This window comes from Falco cherrug, chromosome 12 (genome assembly GCF_023634085.1).
Source record: "Falco cherrug isolate bFalChe1 chromosome 12, bFalChe1.pri, whole genome shotgun sequence".
NCBI classification, from domain to species: Eukaryota; Metazoa; Chordata; class Aves; order Falconiformes; family Falconidae; genus Falco; species Falco cherrug.
The window spans coordinates 33,166,522-33,194,286 of record NC_073708.1 but is presented as its reverse complement, the minus strand read 5'-3'; the positions used below and the strand labels follow the sequence as shown (position 1 = coordinate 33,194,286).

The 27,765-nt window shown below is 42.7% G+C and overlaps 1 protein-coding gene across 3 annotated transcripts in view; it reads right to left on the bottom strand.

The window, feature by feature from the left end:
- Positions 1 to 405: 405 nt before the first annotated feature.
- Positions 406 to 27,765, bottom strand: part of DNAJC6 (DnaJ heat shock protein family (Hsp40) member C6) — a 51,607-nt gene continuing 24,247 nt past the window's right edge. For all 3 annotated transcript variants that reach the window (XM_027804024.2, XM_055724528.1, XM_055724526.1), the window contains 18 exons: positions 25,803 to 25,953; positions 24,852 to 24,901; positions 24,597 to 24,745; positions 20,447 to 20,569; positions 18,131 to 18,264; positions 16,753 to 16,947; positions 16,382 to 16,499; positions 14,694 to 14,773; positions 14,320 to 14,513; positions 14,151 to 14,231; positions 12,798 to 13,244; positions 10,309 to 10,461; positions 8,895 to 8,963; positions 7,991 to 8,125; positions 6,231 to 6,491; positions 5,712 to 5,857; positions 3,576 to 3,752; positions 406 to 2,674 (listed from right to left, as the gene is read on the bottom strand). In XM_027804024.2, the coding sequence (XP_027659825.2) occupies positions 2,573 to 2,674; positions 3,576 to 3,752; positions 5,712 to 5,857; positions 6,231 to 6,491; positions 7,991 to 8,125; positions 8,895 to 8,963; positions 10,309 to 10,461; positions 12,798 to 13,244; positions 14,151 to 14,231; positions 14,320 to 14,513; positions 14,694 to 14,773; positions 16,382 to 16,499; positions 16,753 to 16,947; positions 18,131 to 18,264; positions 20,447 to 20,569; positions 24,597 to 24,745; positions 24,852 to 24,901; positions 25,803 to 25,953 (2,765 nt within the window). In that variant the 3' untranslated portion in view covers positions 406 to 2,572. The remainder of the gene's footprint in view (positions 2,675 to 3,575; positions 3,753 to 5,711; positions 5,858 to 6,230; positions 6,492 to 7,990; positions 8,126 to 8,894; positions 8,964 to 10,308; positions 10,462 to 12,797; positions 13,245 to 14,150; positions 14,232 to 14,319; positions 14,514 to 14,693; positions 14,774 to 16,381; positions 16,500 to 16,752; positions 16,948 to 18,130; positions 18,265 to 20,446; positions 20,570 to 24,596; positions 24,746 to 24,851; positions 24,902 to 25,802; positions 25,954 to 27,765) is intronic.

Genomic DNA, 27,765 nt, shown 5'->3' with positions numbered 1-27,765 from the left:
GTTGAAGAGTTTTGCCTCTTAAGAATGAAAAGCTGCATCTTTTCCCATTACAAATTGTCTCTAAACTAAGCCCTTGCAATTTGCTTGCACTAATAGGAACTGATTTCTTCATGTAGCTTGTTTGCTTTCAAGGAAATCAAAGCTCTAGAACAAAAGAAGTATTTGTCTTGAGAGCTAGTAGTTTACAGCTACCTTTATGTGTACCGCTCAGGTGCCACCAAACACTGCACTAGAGCAAGGCAGAGATGTTACTCATGCATGTAAGATGCTGTAGATGAAAGAAAACTTTCATTTACCACACACAAATTTGTTGTTGCTTATCCTGCATTTACAGAAGTTAATTTGAACTGTTTAAAGCACGAAGGTAAAGGGTTCCCCCCACCAAGCACAAAACATACCCGAATATGTTAATTTGAGCTTTTTAATGTATATACAAATGTTTTAGACCAGTCACAATTTAATTGAGTATATACTGTATTTACAAAAATTACAATAATTTAGTCAAACAGTAAACCTGAACATTGATAACCTCTGTCACTACCAGATATGACAAGAAATTTTTTTTTTTTTTAGTTAACTATTTTGATATACATACATCCTAATACTTTCATGCATCCATAAAAACATTAGGGATGGAAGTAATCAAAGCTTAAATGGGGTAGGGTTTCTTTTGGTAGATAAAGTTTAACGATGGATTTGTATTTTGTGAACATGTGAGTGTCCAGAGTTATGTGCCATGACAAACTCAATACAAAGCTAGTAATGTAGTTTTAGTCATTAAAAAAAGTACGTTATAGTAATGAGATTCTTTTTATTATATAGGCATAGGTCACAATATCTACAAATGTGAATGAGAAACAATAAACCAACAAATCACAGGAACATGATTCACATTCCAGTTATCTCTTTAAATAAGACAAGCACATACTGGATCAAAACATTAATAAATAACATCCAGTTTGTTACTATTATCTTAAGGTCTTTTATATAAAAGGAGACCTATGTGTTGGTTTCACATTTTCAGTTAATGGTAGTAAATAATGGACCAATACAACAAAAGGATGACTTTTATACAGAAAGCAATGTACTTTGACACACTGGCTTTGCAGTAAGTTTTGCCACTTGAAAGTGTTAAGTGCAACAAGTGGATTGTCTTTAAAAACCACCAGCTTTAAAGACTCGCATCCGATGACAACCTGTTCCTTAAGCAGTAAATACAAATGATCTCCTGCCCATCTTCTGAGTATACCTGCCCTTTCAAAGCTCAAATACAGATATAACATGTTGGTAAATAAACTGCTAGCTTTAGTTTTTCTACAAAAGGAGATCGCCAGAATTTGGGGTGAAGAGTGTAATTTGCTTTTTAACTAGGAAAGATGCTTCAGCTTTAGCATCAGAGATATTTTCTTCTGATATTATTGCTTTGGTCCAATACAAACTTTTAAGATAATCAATTTGCACTGTATTTACCTCAAAGACCAGACCTGGTCCACAGGCATTTACGTGACAGCTTGTACACCGTGATCTGAAAAGTGAAGTTGCAAGAGGTTGCACTCTGCCAAGAGTCTTGGCCAAGTGCTGTGGAGCTAATAAAGGCATAGAGGTGATAGAGGTGGGCTGGAAAAAGTCTTCTGAATCCTCCGGAGTGGAGGAAGTGTTATCTATAGACTGGGAAGTTTCTAAAACTTTGCAGCAGAGTTTTAGTTTGTTGATATTTCTTTTGTTTGATGGTTTGAAGCTGTCGATGAGAACTTCATGGGAAATGCAGTACATGCTCATTCCTCACTTTTACAAATGTGGATTCACCCTTCCCCCCAATTCCCTGTTCCCCCAGAACTGCTGTTTAACAAACCAACAAGGTGCTGTGTAACATCAATGAATTGTTGCTTGCTTTATGGAGCAAGTGTCTTTTAATGCTGAGGAATTTCCCCTGCACATTTCACTGCTGGACTGTGAGGTGAAGTACAGTATTAATGTGTAAAGCAGCAGTCAGCTGCCACACTGATCTAACCCAGGATTCAGCTTTGTCCCTATTGAGGCATACTATACTATATGAGCAATTAAGCAGCAAATGGTGACTGTTAGAAGTGTTCCTAAACCACATCTGAGCACTTAGTTTTGATAAAGTTTGATCCAAACCTGGGAAGAAAGTACATTAAAGTTTGGGCTTCACCACCAGTTACTGAAGTCAAATGAAGGGTTGCCGTATCACCTATCAGAAAAAAAGTAGGAAATTCACCAGCTACACTGTGTCAGAGACAGAACAATTGCACCTTTTTCCCAGACTGCATTCTCTCTCACCCCACTTGAATCCAAAGAAAAAAATAAAAGTTACAAGAAACAGTAACCCCATGGCTCTTGTATGGCAAGCCAGGTGGCTAGAGTTCCTCTGAGCTCAGTATTCTTGATCCAAGTGTAAGGAAATCTTTCTCTTGTTCTTCATGATTAGTATTAGGCTCTTAGTTTTCTGAAACTTCTGAACTTCCAGCCAGAGTTTGGTTGATCTGTGACATTTGTGACAAGAGACTGTATAAGCACTAGCACAGGTCTGTGGTGGAGACTGAGGAAGTACCTAATACAAGGGTTTTTGTCCTTGGTTTTCAAATTCTGACCAGGCATCATTTAGCTCCATAAATATCATCTTTGCGTATTGTTCATATGGCTGTCCAGTAGCCTGGAAAAAACAAACCCACAAAACAGAAAGAGGGATATCACATCTACCGAATCAAACTACAAAGCTGACATTTGAACAGATACTTTCTCAGGCAGTTACCATTCACTTTCCACAAATTATTTTTACTTAATCTTTGACAAGAATAAGCTACTGTTGAGAGCTGCTTACCTTGTTTACAGCTTAAGAATTTCTTGGCTCTTCAGCTCCTCAGAGCTGATAACCCCCCAAGTGTGATAAAGCACTGCAGTCCCACGGGCAAAAAAAATTTAACCCAGGCTTTGCAAGAGGCATTTTACCTGCATTGTGAAGGGAAAGAGCTGCCACCTCACACAGTTCTGTGATAAAAGCAGTATTCCTGCAAGCCTCTGGGCAGCTCACACCTTCTCAAGCCTTGCCCACCACCCTGAAACTCTCCAGGCCTCCATTTCCTTAACAGTAAAAGCCTCCTTATCACCACAGGGTTTCCCAGATGGTATCATTGCGCTCCGGTTGGCAAGTGTAAGCAGCAAGACCACAAGTCCGATAATCAGATAACCTGATTCTTCTATTTTAGAAATTTGATTTTAAGACCCCTGTCCTTTCACATGCCTTTATCACACCGTCATGTCCTGTAGCACACACGAAGTTCTGGATTGTTGTTCACCACCAGCATGGCTTAAAGTCAAAGTGAGGTGACAAAATCTGAAAATCTGAATCTCTGTTGCTTGGAGCAGGATGTACCAAGCACAGTCTTGGGGCTAGGAGTAGTTAGAGTTCTCACCTTTCAGAAACTGGCAAAAACCTTGAACCACTACTTTCTGTATAGCTGTGTGCACCAATAAATTAAGCAATCACATTCAACTCTTTATAACTAAGACAACAGTGACAATTTCTGAACAATGTGAAACTAGGAAAACCTTACCTTGTCAGGATGGACGACAAGCACTGCCCGCCGGTAGACCTTCTTCACTTGCTCCGGTGTGACAAGATCTGCCATACTAACAGGTTTCCACTTGGTCTCCCCTGCCCATAAGACTGTATGCATTGTGGACAGCAGGGCTCTTATATTTCTCTCCTTCCCTTCAATCCATTCCAGGACCTGGAGAAAAGAATGTGAATCTCAATTTATGCCTTACATTAGATAACCCAGTAGGAAAAAAGTTTCTTCATTTGAATAGCAGTGACTCCCAGGAGCATCTTCCACTTCTTTCCAAGCTTTAGAAAACCTTTGGAAGGTACACTTGTCAGTCTCTGCTTTGTCATTTATTTTTATATCACTGCTTAAAAGTTAAGACACAACTGGAGCAACATCCCTGCTAAAAGTACCAAGTTGCTAAAGTTTATAAACAGTCATTAGATGGAATAGTCAAAAGATAAATGAAATGTTTAACTGTGTGGCTTTTTAGCAAGCTTAATTGCATACCTAAAGTAAGCTCGACTAGAACTCTGCTGTGGATGTGTATCTATTGTGCATGTCTAGAGCCAAGTCTTCCAAAGACTCACATTGAAGGTTGGCTTCAATGCAAATCTCTTTAAGCTCCAAGTCAGAAGCCTCAATTCTCTCCACATGCCTACTTGCCACCTGCAATCCAGCAGTCAAATAAAGCAATAGGTAGCCCACTTTCCTAGATGATGTAGTCCACCTTAGGGGTTGCCATCTTAGCCTACAGCTAGGGAAGGAGAGGAGGAAAGGGAAGTAAATGCGAAAACCAAAGCGTAAATAGATTTAGCAGTTCCAGGCTGAAGCGTACAGTGAAATAAAATGCATCAGAGCAAGGGGAATTGTATTGGGAAGGAAGAATCAGCTGGGTGCTTCAGTGCTTCAGCAGCTCGCTGAGGGGGAAACATTGCACACATGAAGTAGTACACATCACTGGAGTTTTATAGCTTGTGAATTGGGAAAACTACTGCCCACTTGATGGCCTGGCAGCTGTCTGGCTTGGTTACAAGTGACTGACGTTCGTGTTCAACATGGTTGCTAGCACACACTTTCCAAAGGTTGAAACCTTTCCGCAAGGTTAAAAAACCAATTTACTTAAAAAAATTTTTTTAAAAAAAAAAATCACTCATTCTGTTTGCCAGAGGTTTGCTTGGGCTTTTACTCTCAGTTCTATATCCTTCTGTAATTATGATTCACGGGTTTATATTTCAAATGTAGAGCAGGACAGAATTTCCTTCGCTTCATCATAGATCTGTTGTTTGCCAGTTTATTTAGGAGAGATGACAGGATTCCAAAGCAGACAAGATTAATGAGACTGAGGATTAGTTCAATTAGCTGTGCCTGCTAATCAGGGCTGGAGTGACATGGAGGACCAGCAGTCCTGACAATAACGCTGAGCAAGCCACTGTTTGCCACAGCCTGGTTTAGGACAGAAACATAATCTTGGAGTTTTAAATCTGTTTCAAAGGATGTTCACATCTCCAGGGAAGGCATAAGAACTTATTATATGAACAAATAGCAGGAAGTTCTCACTTTCTGCCTCAAGGCAATCTCATCATGGTGAGAACATGCCCCATTTCACCAAAACTTGGGTTTGGCAGGACTGGCAGAGATGGTCACTGCTCTTACCAGTTTATTTGTAAGAATCTAATTCAGAACAGACTTTTTACAAATTTGGCACTTTTTCCAAGTAGTATTTCTCATTCTGATGAGGCAGTGGAGATGCTTCCAGATGTTCCCCAGCACCTGCAGTTTATGACTTTGTCTTTCTGGTCACATTAGCTCGTTGCTGTCTGGCGTGCAAATGGGGAGCACAGCAGTTTATGATGCTATCAAGTTTAGACACCTACTTTATGGAAAGCAAACAGGAGAGATAGCACATGGTCCTTGGGATCCAGCCATTCTGCGGAGGCTGTGCACTAATGTAAGTGCTAAACAGGAGGATAGCTTCTGGCACTAAATGATCTGAAGTTTTGCTGAACTGCCTTACATGCAGGATGGCTGGTGGCCTACTGCCCGCTCCAGCTTTCAGGGGCTGTGTTTCAAGCAGCCTCCAGCATGATGAGACTAAAAGGCACGCTGAATGATTGTAAGAGCCTAAACAAGAATATTGCTTACTTTTAGTTTTTCAGGGTCCATCTCCTTAGCCATTTCTTCTTTTCTCATCTCAGCTATTGTTTTGGGCCCCTTCTTGTCCTTGTGAGCATTAAAACCTTGACCAGATAACAGATCTTCAAAATCTGCAGACACTTTCGGTTTTGCGTCTTGAAAAACAAAAAGATTTGCAGTTGCTATCACAATACAGGTTTTATTTAACACTGCTTTTCTACCAAAGCCACCCCCTGCACTTACCGCTATAACAATCTCCCAGTGCTAATGAGTGTGCCAGTTCCCACAAAAGAGGTATAGGGTAATGTGACTTTTGAATTATCGTTATTGAAGTGTATTTGGAATATGGGATTTCCTAAATATTAGCATGATTTAGAGTCTAGATGGGACAACCACTGTTGAACTTGATATATCATTAAATGACCAGCATGACTAACTTGCTTGGACCCTAGCCTGTTAAGGCTTTTGAGCACTAAAGCTATGTTAGAAGGAGCCAGCCTTTTGGATGCTGAACTCTGAAAAGCTTACCGACATTAGCTGGTCCTTTTCCACGTTCGTTTTGTGCTCCCGGCATGGCTGAGAAACTCACGTTGTAATTGGGCTTGTTCTGGGGAGAGGCATGAGGCACGCTCGGCTGGCCTTTGGGTTGTGCCTGCTGCCAGCCGTAGCCAGCTCCTTGCTGCCAACTGCTGCTGCCCATGGGCTGGGGAGAGGGTTTCTGTGGCGAGGGGGGGAATCCTCCACCCATGCCTGTCGGCGTGGTCGGTTTACTGGCAAATGAAGGGCCACCTGCAGATATGGGGAAAGGAGTGACAGCTGGCATTAGCAAACAGGATACCACCTTGCCTTCCAAAAAGGGAAGCTACACAAAATCCCCTAGGCAGCTGGCTTTTCTTTTCAGCTCTGCCACAAAGGTATTTTTGCAAAATCAAGCAAAGCCCTTCAGCTTTCCTGTCACTGCTCTGTAAGCTGCTTAAGAGAGAGCACCTGCCTCTGAAGGTTGCACAGGAACTGGAGTAGCGGCTCACTGGGGAAACGCAGGGAAAGCTACATGTGGCTAACTGGGAACCACAGCTGCTGCGTGTTATGGTGGCAACGTCAAGTTGACATATTGAAATAGTATCTCCCAGCACTGTGCTGATGTAATAGTATACCACAGAGCTGTGGGTTTCAGCACCTTGTTACTTTAGGAGGTGCTCCTCTGGCTTAGTTTGTGGTGGGAGGTACGCAGTGTTAATGTTTTATTGTTTGAGACTAACATCCACACTCAACATTGAGCTCCAAAACATGTCATGGAAACTGGACAGAGTGCTTTTGATTTAGTCATGAACAACAAAAATACGGTTAAATATCCTGCGGTTGCCAAGTCATTTGTTTTTCAACTCCATAACTTTGCTACAGAATACATGTTTTAAAAGCACCTCGATGGCTCTGACATGGGTCTTGGCATACTTTTTATTTTCCTCCTGCAGAGCAGCCAGTGATCCAGCAGAGGGAACTGGGAAACCTAATTCCAGAACCATGCTGGTACTGACGCAAAGGAGAAAAACAAACAGCAGATAAAACCACAATGGCTTGCAAAGAGCTCAGGGCACTGACAAAGGGAAGAAAAAAGATCTATTTAACAGAGACAGAGAAGCCGACATGCTGGGTTTTAAGGAAAACTTAAATAATCTGTCAGAACTGCCTTTTTAACACTGGCAATTTAGAGTTTGCTGATTGTTTTCTGAGATAAAACAAGGAGCAAATGCTTGTCTAAGCAGTCAAGCAAGCAGTCCTTTGTAGCCAGATGCAAATGAAAATGGGTTCAGACTCTGCAAATTAGAGGCAGATTAGTGAGGTTCCACAGGTTTCCTCACAAAGGACAAAAATGAGTCAGGTCTAGATGGAAACAATTCCTCAGGGGCCCCAGCAGCTTTGAAAAGTCAAAGTCTCCTCCCAGGCACTGCTCCAGGGTCTGTAGCAACAGTTCTCCAGTCAGTTAAACACGGAGCGTCCTTAGCCAGAGACTGCTCAGGCTTACAGGGTAGGGGTTATGCTTTGCAACCCATATAGCCTTCTGAAGTCCAAACAAGTTGCTAGCAGCTTTTTTTTAATGGAGGATCAGTAAAAGCACAGATTTGTGAGCACTTACAGAAAATCAGGCAGAAGGGAAAGCTGGAAAGCAGCACTGGCATGCAGGGAGGTTGAGAGGACCCACAGAGCTCCTTGTCACATACCAGGCAGTTCACGCTATTTCTCCAAAACAGAGCTGGTAATTTTTTTATTTTTAAATAAGGGATGCAAACCTGCTAAACTCGCTCCAAGAGTCCCCAGATCAGCAAATGGATCCAGTGTTTGGGGTTTAGGCTGATGAGTGGGAGTGCTGTGGAGGGATCCTGTTGGACTGGTGGCAGCTGACTTACTTCCCATTCCCAGGCCACCTTAAAGAGGGAAAAAAAATAATACATAAGATTAAAAATAACTCTGGGTTTTTTCCCCTATTTTACGTAAGTGCAGCCTTTACCCAGTGCTCAGACACATGATGTTAGAAGACTGCTGTTAAAATGAAGTGTACTATTGTCAGGTTTCTAAGCAGTCTCAACTCAGCGTTGGCCCAGACTAGACGCACACCCACTCACAATTAGGCTCAGCAAGAAGAATGTTCCCTAGATTGTCTGTGCTGACAGAATAATTGTGACAAATAGATATATTTGAAGAGCTAGAAGCCTTTAGGAAGCAATTTTTGGTAGGACATACATAATCTCCCAAGATTAGAAAGATTCATGCTACTGGCATCCCATTTAGTGGCATCCCAGGAAAGCATAGCATTTCCCAGGTCCTTCTCGTGGCTCTGCACTGGATTGAAACACAGCTATGCACACCCTCACTGAGAGCCTGTCCCACTTCATGCCCTGGTTTCTTGAGGAAAGAAACCTAGATCTTTTTGAACAGAAAGAGTTTGGTAATCCTTAGCTAGATCTTCACCTGGATGGCTGGGAGGCCAGGACAACAGGAACAGAGTACCTGCTGCAGTTCAGATGAAACTAACTAACATCTTGATCGAAGTTTTGTTGTATTAGTCAAAGTACTAAACAGCAGAAAGAGGGAACCTGTTCTCTGCAGTCACTGGTAGCATTTTCCTTCTGCCTCTCCTCTCAGGGATCCTTAAGGGTTTTCTTGTTAAATATCCTGATTTTTTATGATACATACCTGGTTTGTTGGGCCAGTCCCAACCACCGGAAACATCTGGTTGTATGGAAACTGTTGGTGTGCTAGAAGCTAAGCAGAATGATTACATATAAATATCCCAAAGTAGTACAGCACAAACAACACAATCCAGTGTCTATGAAGAGCAGGGGGCAAGGAGCAGGAGAGACAGTACTGTGTCCATCTACCATTTGCTAATAAGAAATGAACTTTTCCCCCGTGATGTGCATTACAAATTTAATGGTTTTTTTTCCTTATCTCATACCAACCCATACAGAGGCAAGTGAGGGAGGACACAGCTTTAACAGTGTTAATTTTATGATAGCTTTAGTCAGAGGCTTTATATACTTACTTATAAAAACCTTACCACCAGAATAATACATGGGGGTTTGTGTTTCCGAATACAATCTCAATCCAAGGAAATATTCTACACACAAAGGGAAAGGATGGAGAAAACAAACAAAGCAGAGCAGCCCACACAAATGTAAGCCAGAAGGAACACTCACAGTCCTTCCTTTAATCCTGTATCAAATAAAGCCTGTACATCTATGCAGTTCGCCCTGCCAGCATTTCACTACTGGAGATACTAGCACTGTAATTTAATATCTCATCTTGCTGGGATACCATTTAAATTCCTTTCATTGGTGCAGCCAGCTCCAAGTGTGACCCAACCATCTTTTTCACAGAGCTAATATCCAGTACCCAGGCAACAATGTGAGCAGTGCCAGCAGCACGCTAGTTCCCTCCATAGTCACTTTGGCTATCCAGCAAGACTGTTGCACCCAAGGGACATGTGTTAGATCATCAGACACAAACAAATTCGTATCTGACTGTGGTGATGAAAAGGTTACAACATTAAATTGTGGCATGTGAGGAGAAGGGGGCAACTAAGGAACATCTCAAAAAAAAAAAAGAATAAAAAATAAAGTCCAATAAAGATTAAAAAAAAAATCCTTCTCTTCAGAGTCAAATTCAACTGTGAGTTTTGCCAGGATCACTATCAGAACTAAAGAAAGCAGATGCCTGTAACTAAAGTCACCAAAGGATGTGTGTTTTCTCTAGCAGGCTTAATATGCCATGCTCTATTTAGCCCAAGTTAATGGTAGTTTCGTTCAGAAGAGACCTCATAACCACAGACATATGCAGGCAGACATTCTCCATGGTCTCTTTTTTCATGTGTACAAATAGCTTATTAATTAAGTATAAGACTTGAGCAAAACTAGTCTCATCCTACCACACTTCAAATTATGAATACACTTTAAGTCTGGAGACTAAAAGCTCTTTCCTGTTTAGTGGGGTTTCTGTGGTTTAGAATCATTTTATGGCAAGCATCGGTTTGTTCTTAATGGCTCCATCACTATTTAAAGCCAGCATTTCACATTTACTTAAATACACTAGAAAAGCCTCATTTTCTTACCCATGTGAAAGGGATCACTGTGCACAGTTGGTGAAGGACTTCTTGTTGCTTGAAGGAAAGGATCACCAGGGACAGCTGATGAACCAAGAAAGGAACCCAGGAGGTCTGGACCAGTTTGCTTAGGGCTGCTTCCAAATGGATCAAAGGCAGTGGCTGTAAAAATATATTTGAGAAAACGAAATCATTAACTTGTACAATGGATGTGCTTCAGGGAAAAGACACTGGTGTGTGGAGAAGAAAACCTAACACCTGCAGGTACCAAATGGGAGACAACATGCGACTGTGGGAGAGCAACTGGAAGGTATCAGCACCCTAGCGAAATTCTAAGGGACCAAGAGAGCCAGATGATTTGGTCATGGCAACACATTTGGTGATCCCATCTGTCTTTTCCAAAGAGAGGGGCTGAATTTAGGAGCAGTCGATAGTCAGTATTTAGATACTTAGATGCTTAAGATAAAGTTTCAACTTGCACATACTGCTAATAGGTACATGGACAGTGAGGGACAGCCTGGAGCTCGAGTTAGCATCCTGGTGCAATTCTGCTTCCTCTCAAGAGCTGAACACAGTCAAAGGTGATTTTAGGCTGTCAAAGGTAATATATGTTGAGGGTACAAGGACTGATTTTTCAGAACAGCTTTAGAAAATAACTGCTATTTTTACTACATAGCATCACTTGTTACAAAAATCCAGTTCGTTCTCAAACCCCATTTTTTATCAATTTGTCTTTCTTTTTTGTCTACTGTCTTTCACATTAAAAAAATCCAACAAGCCCAACCTACAAAAGAAACCTCTATGAGGTCACTCAAATTCTTACCTGCCAACAAGTTTAAGGTAAAGAGCATCCTGAACAGAGATGCAATATATACTGCTGTAAGAAAGATACAATCCTGAGAAGCTATGCATTGTGTTAATGATGCTACTCGTTACTTATGTTACTCATTATTTAGGATATTTCAGAATTTACTACTCTTCACTTACCTTGTAAGTGCTTCTTGCTTTCCTGGCTTGGGACAATTTAGCTGTGTGATGCTTTTCCTTTCTCTTTCATGCACCAATCTGGCTTGCAAAGCTCAGCAATATCCAGAAATCTTTTCCCAATACTGTTGCTGCACCTCTGCCTTGCAAGATGCGTGTCTGCACAACCTTCCCACCCCTGCGCAAAAGCTCTCAGACTGACTGAGCATACAACACCTGCAGCAAGACGAGCCTTCTCCATGTACAGGTGGCTCAATTTCTTCCACTGAAACTTGTATTCTTCTCCCTTCTCCTGCTTCCAGTCCCTCCAGTCCTCAGTCTCCATCTCTTCCCTCCCTTCATGAGTCTTGGTACAAGTAGATTATAACTGCTCCTGTCCCTTTTGCTTCAAAAAACCACAGCAGGCAAATCTGGTGTTTGAGTGTACTAGTAGGCAAACCTCCCCAAGCCTGCAGGCTTTTTTATTCTAGCTGAGAAAGGAGGACTCAAGAAGAGCCTTCAGAAATTGGCAGCAGGGCCATCCTGTGGTAAATGCTACCTGTGCCAGCCCCAGCATCGCCCAAGCCTGCTTAGCAAAATGAAAAAATACCATTTCTGTACAAGAAAGCTGGCAGGTATTGCAAATGCTTTAAGTCATTAGTTGCTGAGAAAAAGTTAAGTGAGCATACTGAGCTCTTGGAATCAGGTATGTGTTGACATCATCAGCTCTTAAACTGTATCATAAAGGATTAGGCCAACCCAAAGGCAGGGAGGCTGTGCAGCTCAGTGCGGTGCACAGAGACCTGCTCTTAGGTCCGGACACTTGTTCACGTTCATCTACTCCAGAGGCTCTCAGTGAATCTGAGCAGCTTGGGTTGGGCTAGTCACCTGTTCGCTTATAAATGATTTTCACTTGCTCTCCTCTGTTCACTCTCCAAGGGACCCCTTTGCTCTAATATCTATTCAACCACTCCTTCTGCCAGCCTGATCTCAGTCTGTCTTTGAAGAAAAAAATATCTTCTCATATTGCCCATCTCATTTGCAGAAAGAGCAGAAATAGCAGAACTGTGTAGCCACATTTCATAGTCCAGAATCAGTATCATAGCTCCAAACCCCCTCAAGTTAAGAGAGAAATTAAATTCAAACTGCTATGGCTCTATCCAAAACCTCAAAGGCTTTTTTCTTTTTGTAAATGAATACATATTGTCCTCGTATGCATCATCGGACACATAATAAGAGCAAAACTGATGATGTTCAGTGGCTGTCAGTGGAAGAAGCCCACCAAACACTTGGGTGAGCTCCAGTAGAGACTTCAGGGAACAAACTAGATAATCTGGTTTTTGCTCCTGACTGTGAAGATGCACCAACTCCTGTCACAGAGTAGAGGAGCTGGCTGGCCTCTTGGGCTCTCCCGCAGCTCTTAGTTTTCATGAAAGACGTGTACCCAGGAGGAACCCAACAGCCCAGAGCAGACCACCCAGGTGGGATTCTCAAAGCACGTGCCTCAAGTCACACACTAGGCATAGCCATATTACCTTCTCCTACCCTTGGGGACGGGGATGGGGATGCCGAAGCTGCGGAACGCCGAGGAGTTGACTGCACAGATCCCGGTCCCCCCACATGGAAGACCTCCTCAGCAGCGGGTTGTCCACTTTGACTCTGGGAACTTGGCCCACCAACCCCAAACAAATCATTCAGCAAGTCTGAGTTAGAGGGGGCAGTGGTGGGCTGCGAGGGAAAGCTCTTGCTCATAGGGCTACCATCCAGGCCCAGCAGGTCCACGTCTTCAGGTGGAGGTGGTGCTGGAGGCTCTTGCTGCTTTTTGCTGTGTTTTGGTGTCCCATGAGGCTTGTCACTGCTGGCATTACTGTGCTGACTGGAAAGGGACAAGAGTTCATCATCTGACTGTTCGCTTTCCTCATGCACCAGCGCTGCTCGATCCTCTGAGGTGGGGTGAGAGCTACTTTTGTCAGATTTCTGATCTAAATAATGATTAAAAATAAAATTAGGTAGCCGTTAGTTTTGTCATCACAAAGGTCCCATAAAAAACAGCTTACAGGCAGAAGAAGAAGCTACTGAGAATATCAGAGCAGCATTTTGCTAGATTTTAAAATACGAGTCCTTTGCGAAGATTAGTCTTTGCTGGTCTGTATTGTAAGGAGCCAGCTTTATTAATCAGGAAACAGAGACAGAGGTTAATTGAGTCTCCTCCAGGCTGAGGAGTCAGCAAGTGTTAACACCCAGAGATACAGACTGAATGAGTTTCTGGCTCAGGACCAAACATCCAGGATGATCTCCAGCCATGCCCCAAAACCCAGGCAAAGCAAGGCTCATTGTGAAGGAGCAGCAGCATTAACCTGCCTCCCAGCTGTGCCCACAAGCATCTCTGACACCAGGTTCCTACCAGACGTGGCACTGATGCCAGAGGAAGAACACTGCGTGTGGCAGTGCTGCGAGATCGTTATTATTAAATTATGAATTTAATCATTAAAATTATTATTACAGGCATTTATTAAATGGCCTCTCAGACAAACACTCTCAGTGCTATGTTCTCGTAGCGTGTTATATGAAGTGCAACATTAGGAAAAAGCAGCTTAGATTTTATTTTAGCATCAAGGAGGCCTCAGGCAAGGTTTTACACGAGAATGATGTCAATAATCGTCATACATGGCACAAGCAAGCAATGTTTGAAGAGCATGTTGTAGGAAATTAATTCCCACTCAATTGCAACATAAGGGTGTGACCAGCAATACCCTGTGATCTAATGGGAAAGCCATGTTACAATCAGACCCTTCAGCCTGACTCTGTGCTCCAAGAAAGGAGGAAAAAAAAAAAAGTTGTTTTTTCTGTTCAAAGCAGATTTTACTTTGAAGACCAAGCCTGCATACCTTGCCAGCTGAGAGATGAGAAGAATGCGCTCTGTCCAACATTTCTGATGTTATCCTGGGGTGAATCAGTGGGACCTCTACCTGCAGCACAGAGCACCAAATAAATACGCAAAACAGAGCTCAGCATGCAGGTAAGCATGTAAATGGAATAAATCTAAGCAGCTCTTACCTGCCAAAGCAAGAGTGTCCTGATGCTCCTGATGAGAGGAGAAGAGAATGGTTGGATTGATGTCTTTTGTCGTGAAGTTCTCCCATGGGGGAGTTAATTCGGTTTGTCTATCAGTAGACTGTATTTCTATGTCCAGTATAACATGAAAGAGCTGAGGATATTTGTCTGGAGAGTCACAGGCATCCAGTTCAGGCCTAAATGGGGACAAGAGTTGCACAGTTGAAAAGGAAAGGATATTTCTGCAAAGGTATATGAAGTCTTTCAATACATGCATGCACACAGACTCTTCACATTTCATCTGTGAATATTCTCCTTCAGCCTTCATAAGGCTTTTATGCTTCAGGTTTGATTAATGTTCGGCTTAAAATACTCACTTGGTGAATTTTAGTGTGGTTGTTCCTAGGGCTATGAATCCAGTATGAAATTGAATTTGGAATATTTGTGTGTTGGTCATCTGAAAAAACACAGAGAACCAGACTGAACAAGTGCTTAAATTCATTAAATTAAAACATTTGCTTATAGCACATGCAGAGAGTTCGATAAGTCTACCTTACTACCCGTTAACTATACAGACTAATCATAACCACTCTGTAGGCTAATTCATTCTGCTGCTTCTACAGAAAGCAGAGCTTTTCCTTCTCAAACGCAGATACTTCCATCTGCCTTAAACCCTGCTGCAGCTGCCTCCATATAGCAGTGCCTTCATAGCGTTCAGGTATATGCCTTCTTTCCCTGCTTGTCTTTATTTCTGGGATCTACCCGACACTTCAGCAGTTGAATGAAACCTGTATCTGTTTCCACTGAATGCACTGAAGCAACAGGTTTGCACCCTGGGAAAACTTAAGACCATTTTACTTGCAGTAGAGGCTTCAGTAAATCATCATCTCTACAGCAAACAGCACAAGTAACAAATTAAGAAGAGAAAAAAGTTCATTGCTCACTCTGCAACTTCAACGTTAAGGTTTCAAACATACCATCAGGAAAATCAACAAGATCTCAGATTAAAGTATCAGTGGATAGAGTGACTATTCAAGATCGCAGCCACTGCACCCAGCTGATGGTGAGTGTCCAGGAACTGTTGTGCCTGACCAGCCACTCAGCACCCATCTGCAGGGAGCAAATGAGGTCATACTCAAAGCAAGTGAGACAAAACTTCTTTCTTCCCTCCCTTTTTGTGCTTTATTTTGAAAACAATTTAAACAGTTTTTTTCACCGGGTAAGCCAATTAACCCTCATCACTGAAAAGCTTAATAAAGCACCTTAGTGTATGACAACTACTGATTCAGTTTTTGCAGATCCAAGTTTTCTAGTCTGAACAGACTGCATTTCCAAATTCCTCTTTCACAATTACAAGAGCCAGGGAACAGGATTTTAAAGTCAGCCTCAAAGCCTAGAACAGCACGGACAAATACATATTTTCACTTTCAGCATTGCTGCTGTGTTATGGGAAGGAGACATCAGCATACGTGCCCTTCAGTGCTCCTCTATTCTCTCTCCCCAGTTTCCACTGTCTTCCATTTCTTTGATCTGCTAGTATTAAGAGGCTTTTTGGCTATGAAGGGGGTGGCTGCCTGGCCAGCCTGCAGCTTAAATGGTCTTTCCAATCCCTATGACTGACCAATCCACACAAAGTGCCTTTTTGCCCTAGTGACCAAAAAAAGGTAAAGGCTGCTCTAGAGCAAGCAAAAGAGACACCATGCAGGAGCAATAGCTTGGTAAGTCATTCTAATTTGAGCATAAGAAAATCTTCTTCCATCTTCTTAGAGTGCGTAGGTAGTGGTTTGCCCTGAGCTGGTTAGTGATGGACAGTTACATCAGCTGGAAGGATCCTACATGCTATCAGTAGACACCATCTCCATAAAGACATATTAGAGGCCTCATGGACTTCTCCATAGGCAGTTCCTTGTTTTCACTTGGCACCGCTCAAATCTGTGTTATATTTACTGCCAAGTAAGGAACTGTTCATCACAAACACCACGTGCATTCTTAGACTCTATATTTAGTCATCTCTTAGTTAGGTACATTGCCTCTACCATGCAAGAGAAGTTAAACAAACTCCTACTTTGGCTTGAAGACGTCCCCCAATGGTTGATCTCATGTGGTAGACAGAAACAACAACGTCCCCATGGACAGTAGCTCCCAGCGGAATTAGGACTTTCCCTTCTTGCACACGGTATTCTCTTTGAGGGGAAGAGAAGGAAATCCACAGTTAAGCTCCCTTCCACAACACCATTAGCACCTGCCAACAATATCACCATACAAACTGATCTCATTCAGGCCAAGCAAACAGAAGGCACTAACTTTCAATTAATACATGTTCATTTATCAGGCAGTCTGGCCATGGCTGCTGCACAGGTATTAGACACATTACAGCAAAACGAAAGCTTCCTTGCATTAAGCTCCTGAGGATGTTAGGAGACCACAGCAACTCACTTCATTCTTTCATACTCCTGGGAAGTGGTAAGGATTCTGGTTTCTCCACTGAGAATGTCGCAGAAGGGCCGGCAGCCGTTTCGTTGCTTGTTGAAGCAGGGGACTGGACTGAGGGTGACTGACTTGATAGTAAGTGGTTTGCAGTGAGGAATGACGGGCTTGTCTGCTATTAGATCACAAATGTATCCTATGTATCTGCGGACAGAGAAAGCCTTTACTGATATCTCCATCCCAGCTGAGTAGGTTTCATTCTGTACTTGAAGTCTACCTTGAAATCCAGTGAAAGTGCAATTCTTTCATAGTTCTAGGACTGGAGTTTCCACGTACTCCAGCATCTTTGCAGATGGTACAAAAATCTACACTTCTACTTCTGTTTAATTACAAGAACTGGAGCTCAAGAGTAAGGAAGTTGGCCTTTAGCTCTGAGCTGAAGATCAGTTCTCTTCACCTTTTAAGAGAGAAGGTGCTGAGCAATGGTTTTTCTGGTTTACCAGTAGAAGTTTGCTTTTTTTTTTTTTTTTTTTAACATGTACATAGCAGATTAATCACTTTGTTAGTAACGTGCTGAAGAATTATTATTACAGACATAACACTATCTGTGGTTTGCTCTGACAGGCAGTCTTTCCTCTGCTTAATGGAAATTGTAAAAAAAACCCAAAACACCCAAAAAACAATTTTACAGCGTAAACTCCCATAAGGATGCAGCTGACATAAGGAGAGGTATTCATCCAAGCCCTCTTAACTACAGGTTTGCCAGCTTCCCTGAACTAGTGAGCAAAGCTATTGTAATATTTGATTTTGTTCCTTCATCACTGTTATATCAATGTGGGTAAAACGGAAGTGGCCATAAATACCAGTTAAGACCCATCAAAGCAAGGTACCACAGCGAATGCATCAGTACTGCTCATGCTGCAACAGGAATATTTGGAGTTTTCAGTTTGTCACCTCCTGCCAGTGCCTTCAGGCTGGCCTGGGTGGTGAGACTGGGGCGTGCAGCATGTACACCCTTCAGGTCACCTGCATTATTTTATAGATCGATAGAATAATTCAGGTTGAAAGAGAGCTCTGAAGGCCATCTGGTCCAGTGCTCTGCTCAGAGCAGGACCAACTTCAAAGCTGTAGCTCAGAACTGGATTACACTGCTGGGGGTGACACCGAGCCGAGGAATTCCAAGGCCAGAGATCCCACAGCTGCTCTGGACAGCCTGTTCTGTGCCTGATCACCACTTCACCGCTTATTTCTGGGGAACAAACTGAAATCTGAATGCCTAATCTCAGCTTAGGGGCTGGGAACACATTGCCAAAACACACACAACAGTTTTTGTTTTTAGCATAAGGAATACAGCTCGCTTGTGTACCATTTAGCCAGTATACCCTACCTCCTGTGAGATGGCCACAGTACGATTCCAGGTCTCTTTGTGTTCAGCAGCTGCATAGCAGGGCCTGGATTAGAGAAGAGGTGACAGAAACAGAACATCGCACTGACCAGCACTGCTGAGGCTGCACGGCCATCCTGTTGGGGAAAGGGGCGGGAAGAGAAAAATGCATTAAGTATCAGCGACATCCTTTAAATTTCAGATTTCAGCAGAACGGTCTCCCCTCTTCCTTAAATCACATAAAATAATTTCTCCAGAAAGACTAGGATTGAGACCACAAGCTGATGAGGAATTTTCAGTGCTGTGTCATTTGTTTAATACCTAGGACTTCAGTGAGCAGCACTGGCCCGGATCAAGGCACACACAATATCCTGTAAGCGACCCAAGCTGAGGATGGTTTATGCTTATTTTGAAAGCCCAGAAGTACCTTCCGTGTACAAATGTTGGTGTTTCATGGCTGCTCCCAAGCTGTAATAGTATAGTTATTTCAAACCTAGGCCTGGAACTGACCCGGGGTCAGAATACACCCACCCTACAGCTGCAGGCAGCCATGTAATAGAAATTGAAACCTAGAAGAGTTCACAAAGAAACCAAAAAAACCTAGCTCAAGGCTCCCTCAGCCAAATACCTCCACAGCCCTCAGCCTACAGATTGCTCCTGAACAAGTCCAACGTTTTCTTTAAGGCAAATATGGAGGAAAGTGTGTTTGCTGAATGAGGCTGATAGACCAAAAATACAGAAAGAGCAGGAGAGAACCAAAGTATCCTCCCCAGTGCCCCAGGTCCCCGCTGTACCCAGGAACATATGAGCTGATGAGCCATACGGACCATACCCCAGCTCTGGCAAGCCAAACAAAAAGAAAAAGCCCCTCAGCCAGCTTCCACCAAAATCCAGGTCTGGTGCTGCTTGGTTTTGGATGCACGTTCTTGTGCAGCAATGGGTACGAGAACATGCTTGGTACTACCAGAGTACCATGCCACCCTGCTCACCTCCCACTCTTCAGAGGGGACAGAAGATCCCAGAGGTCAAGACTCATTTACAAAGAAGAAGTGGGAAACCTATTGCCCTGTCAGGCAGCCGGTCACCCTCAAAGTCTGAAAACACAAGTTAAAAGTTATACAGGCTCCTTGCAATTACTTCCTTCAGGCACCTTTTAGGCACTCCAGCCACACTGTAGGATTTGCCATACCAGAGCTGACCCAGACCCCAGCAATCTGCTGAGCCTGAGCACGTGCTCAAGGTTAACAGGCTATTTGCTTTTTTTAAGGTTTAGCCCCTGCCAGTTGCTTCTGAAAAGATCTCTCAGGTTCAATATAAACTAAAGTGCGCTTCTGCAGACTTCTTGGGAAGTGTTGTAAAGGACTCCCTGTCCTTTACAGCATTATCCTGCTATTCATCGCTCAAAGGAGAGTAAAGGAATTTGACTCTTGAGCTAGATTTCCGGGACTGGAGGCATCAAGTGCATCTTCATCTGTGTTTGAAAGGAATTTATACCCCGTAGCTGCTGGCTGTGCTACGCAAGGCAGAAATGCCAGACTTGTACATAAGGTCTATGCAGTTTGGGATCAGCCATTTCCTCCATTCTTTCCAGTTTATGCTGATCAGGGCTGACAGCCTCCCGGATTTAATTTAGGCTCCAGGAGCAAAACTCTCCTTTTGGGCATTTCTGTCAATATTAAAGGTTGTATGGGGTAAGTTGCAAGGTTAGTCGTACAGAATCACACCACTCTCATGCATCCTGTCTACATGTTGTCCAGTACTGAGTAACCCTTACGGGAGGGTTAGCGATCATTTCAGCTGTGATGCACAGAGAGGAGCAGAAAGCAACTGGACTTCTTCAGCCAGGCCTGACAAGTAATGACCACGAGAGACTTTAACAATCTCAGTTTCGCAGTTTGACAGAATTCCCAACTCTATGTTTTCTCCCCAACTTGCATCAGCAACCTTCAGTCTCAAGGCTACATTTTGTCCTGCGACAACTTACAATAAAATGTAAGGCCACAGCAAGATGACAACTCTTAGGGTACAGTTCTTGGGTGTATTTCAAACCTTTTGTGACTCATCACCTCTAGTAGTTCACTGCTAGAACAACTGTGACCCCTCTTGCTTTGCATTCCTGCTTCCCTTTCAGTGTTAGGTATTCTAGCTTAGCTATGTAGCTGCACATGGAAGAGCATGCCCCTTTCTATGGGGGTGCATTTTATTACGTTTTCTATTAGAAATTGTCACCATCCTTGTACACAGACTCCAGACATGCAACAGGCTATATGACTTATGATGCATAGGTCTAAAAATCTGGTTACCTTCTGGTGTACTTACCATGCAGTGGATGACACACACATTTTTGGGGTTCTGCTGTAGCCAGTTGTGCATGTTCTTACAGACAGCGTAGAGGTTGTGCAGACTGGGCGCTTGTCGTACTGGCCAGCTACATTCGGATACCTACAAGAGTCACACGATGAACAAAAGCCAGCTTCGAAACAGCATTATTGCAAGCATGTTTTTACAAATGCTTTCTGCCAAGAAATGTAGTTCTCTTTTACAGCCCAGAGTTTTGTGCTCTTATCTTTTCCCATGCATAATTCTGCTCCGTGGCTTTCATGAATTACAAGGAGACAAAAAAGAATTCTCAATTAAATAACATACTAGCCATGTACTGCCACTGACTATACATTTAAAAAAAATTACATTCCAAGTCAGATTATCTTGAGTGGCCTTTCCTAGCACTCCAGTCTCACAGCAACACATTGATTTCTGCTATGCCTAAAGCCTTCGTACAACTTGACCCTAAAAACTACAGCTCTGATTTTCAAAGGATACTGAGCATCTGTTATTTTCAGTCATTTTGAGTCACAGAATTTTCAAGCCCTATTTGACAGATATTAGGCTGATGAAAGGGAAAATTCTGTTAACTATACTTACTCAGATACAAATTTATTTTTTTAGTACACGAGCCAGAAAAATGAATGACTACTTAGAGCTAAAAACCCACAAATCCTAAAGTATGAATAGTAACTAGACATCAATGTACTAGTTCTTAATCACAACACTTATCTAAGAACAGTCCTTGCAGTCTCAAACAGCACATCAAATGGCCTTCTACAGACATCTCAGTTTCATCTGGGTTTAATTGAAATACTTTTTTAAAAGGCATTTTTGGCTAGAAGAAATTTAAAGGAGAAACGTTGTGAAGCTTGTCCTCAAAGAACTGGTTCTCTCTCTCAACTAACATTTGGATCCTGCTTAATAAGAACTGGGGGCAGGAATGAGATGGTGTGCCCAGATGTTCTTACATAGCGATATCATTTCCATACTGGACCATTTCATTTCTCAGAGGAAGGAAGTGCTCCAGGTTCAATAAAACTTGTATTTAAGGTTCTCTCTTACATACGCCTGCACAACATCTTATAGCAGAAGCAGGAATCCAGACTCCAACCAGAGAATTACCAAGCCGAGTGTTGTCTCAAACAACATCTCCAATGACAGCTGGAGGACACAGGGGCAGAGCAGGCAGGAGCACTGCCTAACCCAGCACATCCATCCTGCTGGTGGCATTTCTGAGCCTGGCAGGCCTCCGCTGAACATTTGGTCTAATACCCGATTAGATATTTGTCTAATAGCTTTTTAAACTCACAAAAGTTTTTAGTCTCCACAATATCCTGAAATTCAGCCCCGCACTTGGTGAGCAAACACAGGTTTGCGTTGTAGAAGCCACCCAACAAGTCAAACCATGCTCAGGCTCTGGAAGGCAGGGAATGACCCTTCCCTGTTTACCCTCCCTACAGCATTATACTCATCACCCATCTTCTCCTGCCTTGAGAGGTTTACTTTGTTTCATTCCTTCTGTTGTACACACTTATTTTTCCCTTGCCTCTACCCTTTCTGTGCATTTTCAGGAAGGGCTGAGGGGGCACAAAACCCCCAAGAGTTCGCTTTGTTGTGACCTCCAGTGCAGGAACGGCCAGCGTTAGCTTCTGGTCGATGGACCTGGCAGGGTACATCCTGCTGCAGCCATGGGACCGTTGTACAATCTGAATTACAGAGGTATCACAAACATTTCTTCAATTCTTTAAACAGGTGGAGTACTAATGCTATAAATGACATATTCTTTTATAAATTATTTTATCACACCAATTATTTTATTATACCAAGGAAAAGTCTTCTCCTCCCAACCCCAAATACTTTTGCAGCAGGTTTCTGGAGGGAGGCACAAGATCCACTTGCAATTAGATCGCTAAAACACAATTCAGATTCCAAGTGGCTGTTAGAATTAATATGACCAGTGACCCTTTCACTGGTGATCTTCTCAACAGACCTCAGGACAACACACTGTCAAGCATCTGGAAAAGCCATTATCAGTTATCAAGTTAATAATATATGTTTTCCAACAGTCCATAATTGTATATATTTACTTTGCCTGTAATTACACATCTGCCTGTCAGTTCGCAATTAGAAAATTAAATAGGCGCTATGTAGCATGGCATTTATTTCAAATGTAACCTCACCACCACCCATGAAAGACAACCTTACAGGATTCTAAAAAAAAAAGTGTAAAACTAACAGGAATTCTTCTAGACCTTTGGAAATAAGCAGCCAGTGCTTGTTTTACTTGAGCGGTAGGGCAGCAACAGCCAGGAATGTGACCCATCACAGACTTTGAAGTTTGGTTTGGTTTAACATTATACTTGAGTTATATGTTTTCAAACTGCTCACATTTCCTTGAGCAGGCGTGAGCTCTGCTGTCCTGCCAGGGCGGCAAGGCAGGAGGAGAACAGAACACAGCCAGATGGGACCAGCAGCTTTTAGTGTCCGTGATCCCCTCTTCTCCTCGATAAACGGGGCACTGGGGGCTTCATGACCCATGCAGCCACATCCAGGCAGCAAAATGGTCCATCAGGACATTAACTTACCTTCCTTCTGTGCCACTACGCGGCAAAGTGACCTACTTTGATCTTAAGAATGAAAAGTTTTAAAGACAATAGGAATTAAAAAGGCTTTCACTTTGAAGAACAAGTGTGTATCTCAAAACTTCAACTCAGCTGGCATCCTCATCCAAAGCACAAATTACTCTTAACATGCTTTCACCTCCTTGATAGCCCATTAGTATTTTTTCTGATATATATGAAGTGCAACCTCATATTTATAATTGTTCCATGCTTCACCTGATCTCATGTATTGTGCTGTGCACATTTCATTTTCCTGAAAAATACCTGGAGTCAGCATTTCTTAGACCATAACCTGAAAGTACAATGCTTTATTAAAAGATGCATCATTTTCTTCCTCTGTGTGTCAAGACAATAGCTTACAAAGCACCTGGTCATGCTTCGGGAGTGACACACAAAGTCATCTGTTAAGCTGTTGGGTAGGTTAGGAGATAAAGCACCGGGGATGGAGAAGTTATGGCCAGGTCAAGCAATATACCAACAGATGTTTAACGCTGGGCTTTCAAAAATAGAGCTGTCTTTCTCCTCCCACCAACAGTGATGCACCAGAACCCGGTGAGGATGAAGATTCAGAGCCCTTGATATCATTTAATTAGTCTTTCCTGTTCATTTACTCATATTTGAAGTCACGGGTGGTTACCAACTACCACTGAGAAATTTGCTTCCAGTGCGAGTGATTTCTGGTGATCAGAGAAATTGCTGCTGATAGATCCAGCTATACTGCAAATTAAACTGAAATGTGGCTTATGCTGCATGATATTCGCTTACCCTGACCGAGGGTTAAGCCTGGCAACTGCTGTTGCCTTTTGTGTTGAAAGCAACGAAAAATAAGGAATTTAAAAAATCGTTAACTCCCTTGTGGGAAAGGGAAAGAACAGGAAGTTTTCTGAAAGATTAGATCTAATCTTGCATTTCAACAGCAGTATTTCATAGAGATTTCCTCTAAAAGCCATTAATGAACCAGAGGCTTGCAATGCTCCCGTATGCTGTTCTGGTTTTAGAGAAGGAAACTGGGGCAGAGAGTGGAGGTGGGTTTTTAAAGTCACACGCTAGTGGAAGAGCCAAAACACCCCTTAGATCCAGTTTCCAGTCCTGTGCTTTGCCTGCTAAGGGCTCCTGCTTGATTAAAGCACAACTGAAGGATTGTTCAACATGAAAATAATCTACCTGCTTTTATTGGTAACTTCTTTCAAAGCGCTTTCACTTTGTCCCTTATTTCTCTGCAGCAGTTTCTAACAGCTACGTAGGAGCCAAGAGCAGCACAGGCTCAACTTAGTGCAATGCCACTTACTCTCACAGGCTTCTAACACAAGCATTAAGCCCTGAACTTTCCAGCTCTTTAATCCCTGCCGTCCCAGACATCAGCTAAAACCCAGAACCAACCACAGCAGCTTAGAAACAACTATAATTCCTTTTTCAGCTTCTTACATTCTGCCACGCTCAAGATAGACACAAACAGGACCTGGTGCCCCTTTTCCTGAGGCGTTTCAGCACCTGTTCTCATTAACCTCTTGGAAGACACCTACCCGGTTGTGAAACTTGGCACTGCGATAATATTTGGGTGACAAGTTGAAGACTGTGTAGTGGTCTGGATGCCTGGAATCCAGAAACGTCCGTACATCTTCGATGTGGTTCCTGAATCCCAGCTCAACGCCTTCAGCCGGAAAAGACATCACTAGAAACATAAAAGGAGCCAAGGCTGAGTGTGCACCGTAACGTGTTTGTGGGCTTCTGAACCCTGGGAAACTACAGGTTTTATTTATCCAAGAAGCAGCACTTACCTATGATTCTTGAGGTAATGTATGAAATATCTAGCTCCCCCTTGGTGTAACTAAAAGGCAAAGTAGGAGACAGACATTATGCACGTTTCCAGAAGACAGCACATTAAAGGAACCAGAAGAGCGTTTTCCCACAAAGATCTGCTTATAACAGAAGGAAAGAATGATCTTAAAAATGATTCTTTGTACTGTGTCATTATGCCTTAAGAAGAGGGTGCAAATAGCTTCCTGCAGACAGTGACCCAGTCTTCCTTTCCACATATGCAATTAACTGGCTGCAGAAGCTTGCAAAAAAAGGTCCCTTTTCCCTTTTGTCATTAATTTTCAGTGCCACTTTGCAGGAGAAATCTCTAGTAGTTTGCCACTTTGCAGATCCCTCAAAGCCTCTGAGGTCTTGCATGCATTAAGTTTCTTTAATTTATTGTAGCCCCATATCCCTCAGAGGCAGGTAGAGCATCAAGCACAGGGGACGATGCCAGCAGAGGTAACCAAAGCAAAGTCACCTCAGCTCTTCCTTCAATTCAAAAGGTGGCTTTAGCGAAGGGAGCAGTTACATCAGCAAGTAGAGCCTCCTTGCACTGCAAAGGGAGGGCATATAACATGAGCCAATTTTCAGCAACAAAATACTCAAGCAGTGGTTGAGCAGAAGCACCCCACGGGGGTCAATGAAGGAATCTGAGACCAAGTGCTCCCCTTTCACAGGGGGGCTTTTTCAGACTTCAGGATGTTGATGCTTACTCACTATGAAGCTTAGATTTCTTACTTTGGTTTTCCTGCTTCTTTGGGGCCAAATAGCAATTATGAAACAGAATCAAAGAAGTCACTCATGATTTTCACCTCCTTCCTTTATTAAGTTAGCTGGAGATTGTGCCGTGCCAGTTAGGATGGCAGCTCAGACTGGCACTTTGCAGCTAGCAATTTCACCTGCGTTAGGCAGCTTCAGCTGTACTGTACCTGGCAACAGACTGCATGACCTTTGAAGATGTATCTTTCAGGGTATCCTTCAGGTTATCCTTCAAATTGCTGAAGAGTCTCCCTGCACCTCCTTTCACCATATCAAGCAAGCCTCCCCCATAGCTGGACTCCATGTCTGGTGATGAGGCACCTTCAAGTACAACAAAACCAAAGCCAATGTCACGTATTTGGAACATATCCACAGCACCAACAAACCCACTGCTCGGTTCAGACCCAACATACTCACGTGCGCTGCTGCACGTCAAGTAAGTGTAGGGCAAAAGTAGTTTTACTTATTAAAGTCATGATTTTCCAGAGATGAGAGATGGCACATCCTTGCCAGCTGGGCTTAGGAACCATCTATTGACTCTTGGTGTTGTACGTAGGTTGGCTGTTTAGTATTAGCATAGTATGGACAACAACCACACAAGCTCCCTCACCTCTCAACCCAACCCAAAGCAAGACCAGCTCTTCAGCACGCAGCTGATTTGCTGATCATAACCGAGACCAAATTAACAACCACTTCCACAGGGTAAGAAAAAGGCACTAGTATATACGACAGCTCTTCAGCATAACCGCCACAGCTGCCAGCTTGACTGCAGCTAGACGACTGAAGGTTATCTTGTGACTATCCATTTCTATGGATACAGAGGAAGTCATCAGAGTCATTTTAAATCACTTAAGAGTCCAGTTAGATTTGCTTGAGTGGAAGATAGAAGCCTGGGTTTTGGTAAGAAAAGAAGGAAGTTCAGGAATTAAGCTTTGCAGCTGAGAACGAGAACCTTCTTGGTTATTTGTGTGTTTGCAGCCTTAGTACAAGGCTCAGCAAATTGCTAAGGCTAAAGCAGAGTGGGGCTGACCTCCTTGATAAGCTTTTTCTTCCAGAGCCTGACATGGCACGAAGCTGCGAAGTCAATAGGAGACTAACACAGAGCAAAAGCCATTTAAAGTGTTAATGTTGGTGCACTGCAAGATGGTCTTAGGCTTCAGGTGTTTGCATTTTGCAATTATAATACAACAACTATTCCACTGTCTTAACCAAGAACCAATTTGTTGCAGCCTTCCTTATTATAGCAGGGCTGTGTTAATAGCATCATTCTTAGAGAAGCAGTGTAATAGTTTGGTTGTAAACTTGAGTAGATGTGGTTTTGTTTTATTGCAAGTTGTCAGACACACACCTAGCAACATGGTAGTTTAACTGCTTATTAGCTACAAGTTAAGCTCTTGACTACTTAAAAATAGCTTTCTGTTCACTACACTGCAACTATTTTGATCTTAGTGAACTTCAACTACATTATTTTAAATATATATTTGTTACTTTATTATGCTGGATTAGTCAGAAGAGCTAGATCCTCTAGCACAGCAAATTAAGCAACGAGCAACCTATGTGAATACATGCCACGCACGCAGGTAGTCTCATAATCGAGATAGCGTCCGCTAAGGGTTGCCTTTCCCAGGGCACCCGGAAAGTCCAAGAGACTGCCGTAGAGCCATGGGACAGCTGCTTTGTAAAACGAACATGCTGATCATTATTAATTACTCCAGCTCCCAGAAATGGGGAAGATTTATCATGGTTAAGGCAGGCCGGTGACATTACCAGTGCTTGTTTCATATTTACAAAGAGACCTTACAGCTATCACTTCTCTGGTTCTATACAACATCTGTGAGTGGTGTTAGATATAAGCTAGTGAAATATTGCTCATGTAATCATCATTTCCAGAAGAAATATTCTGGAGACATTCAGACTATTAAGAAACATGGAAGAAGCTACATCTAAAAAAGCTTCTACTGATTTACTCTGTAGATTACCAAACCCATTTAAATGGCGTTCACTCTTTCAAACCCAGAGCGAGCTATCGATAATCATCATTATAGATAAATAAGTATCTTTAAACTGGAAGCTCTATTGGTGAAATGATGCTATTTATTCCCCTGTGCACAGAGGATGCTTAATGCACTCTGA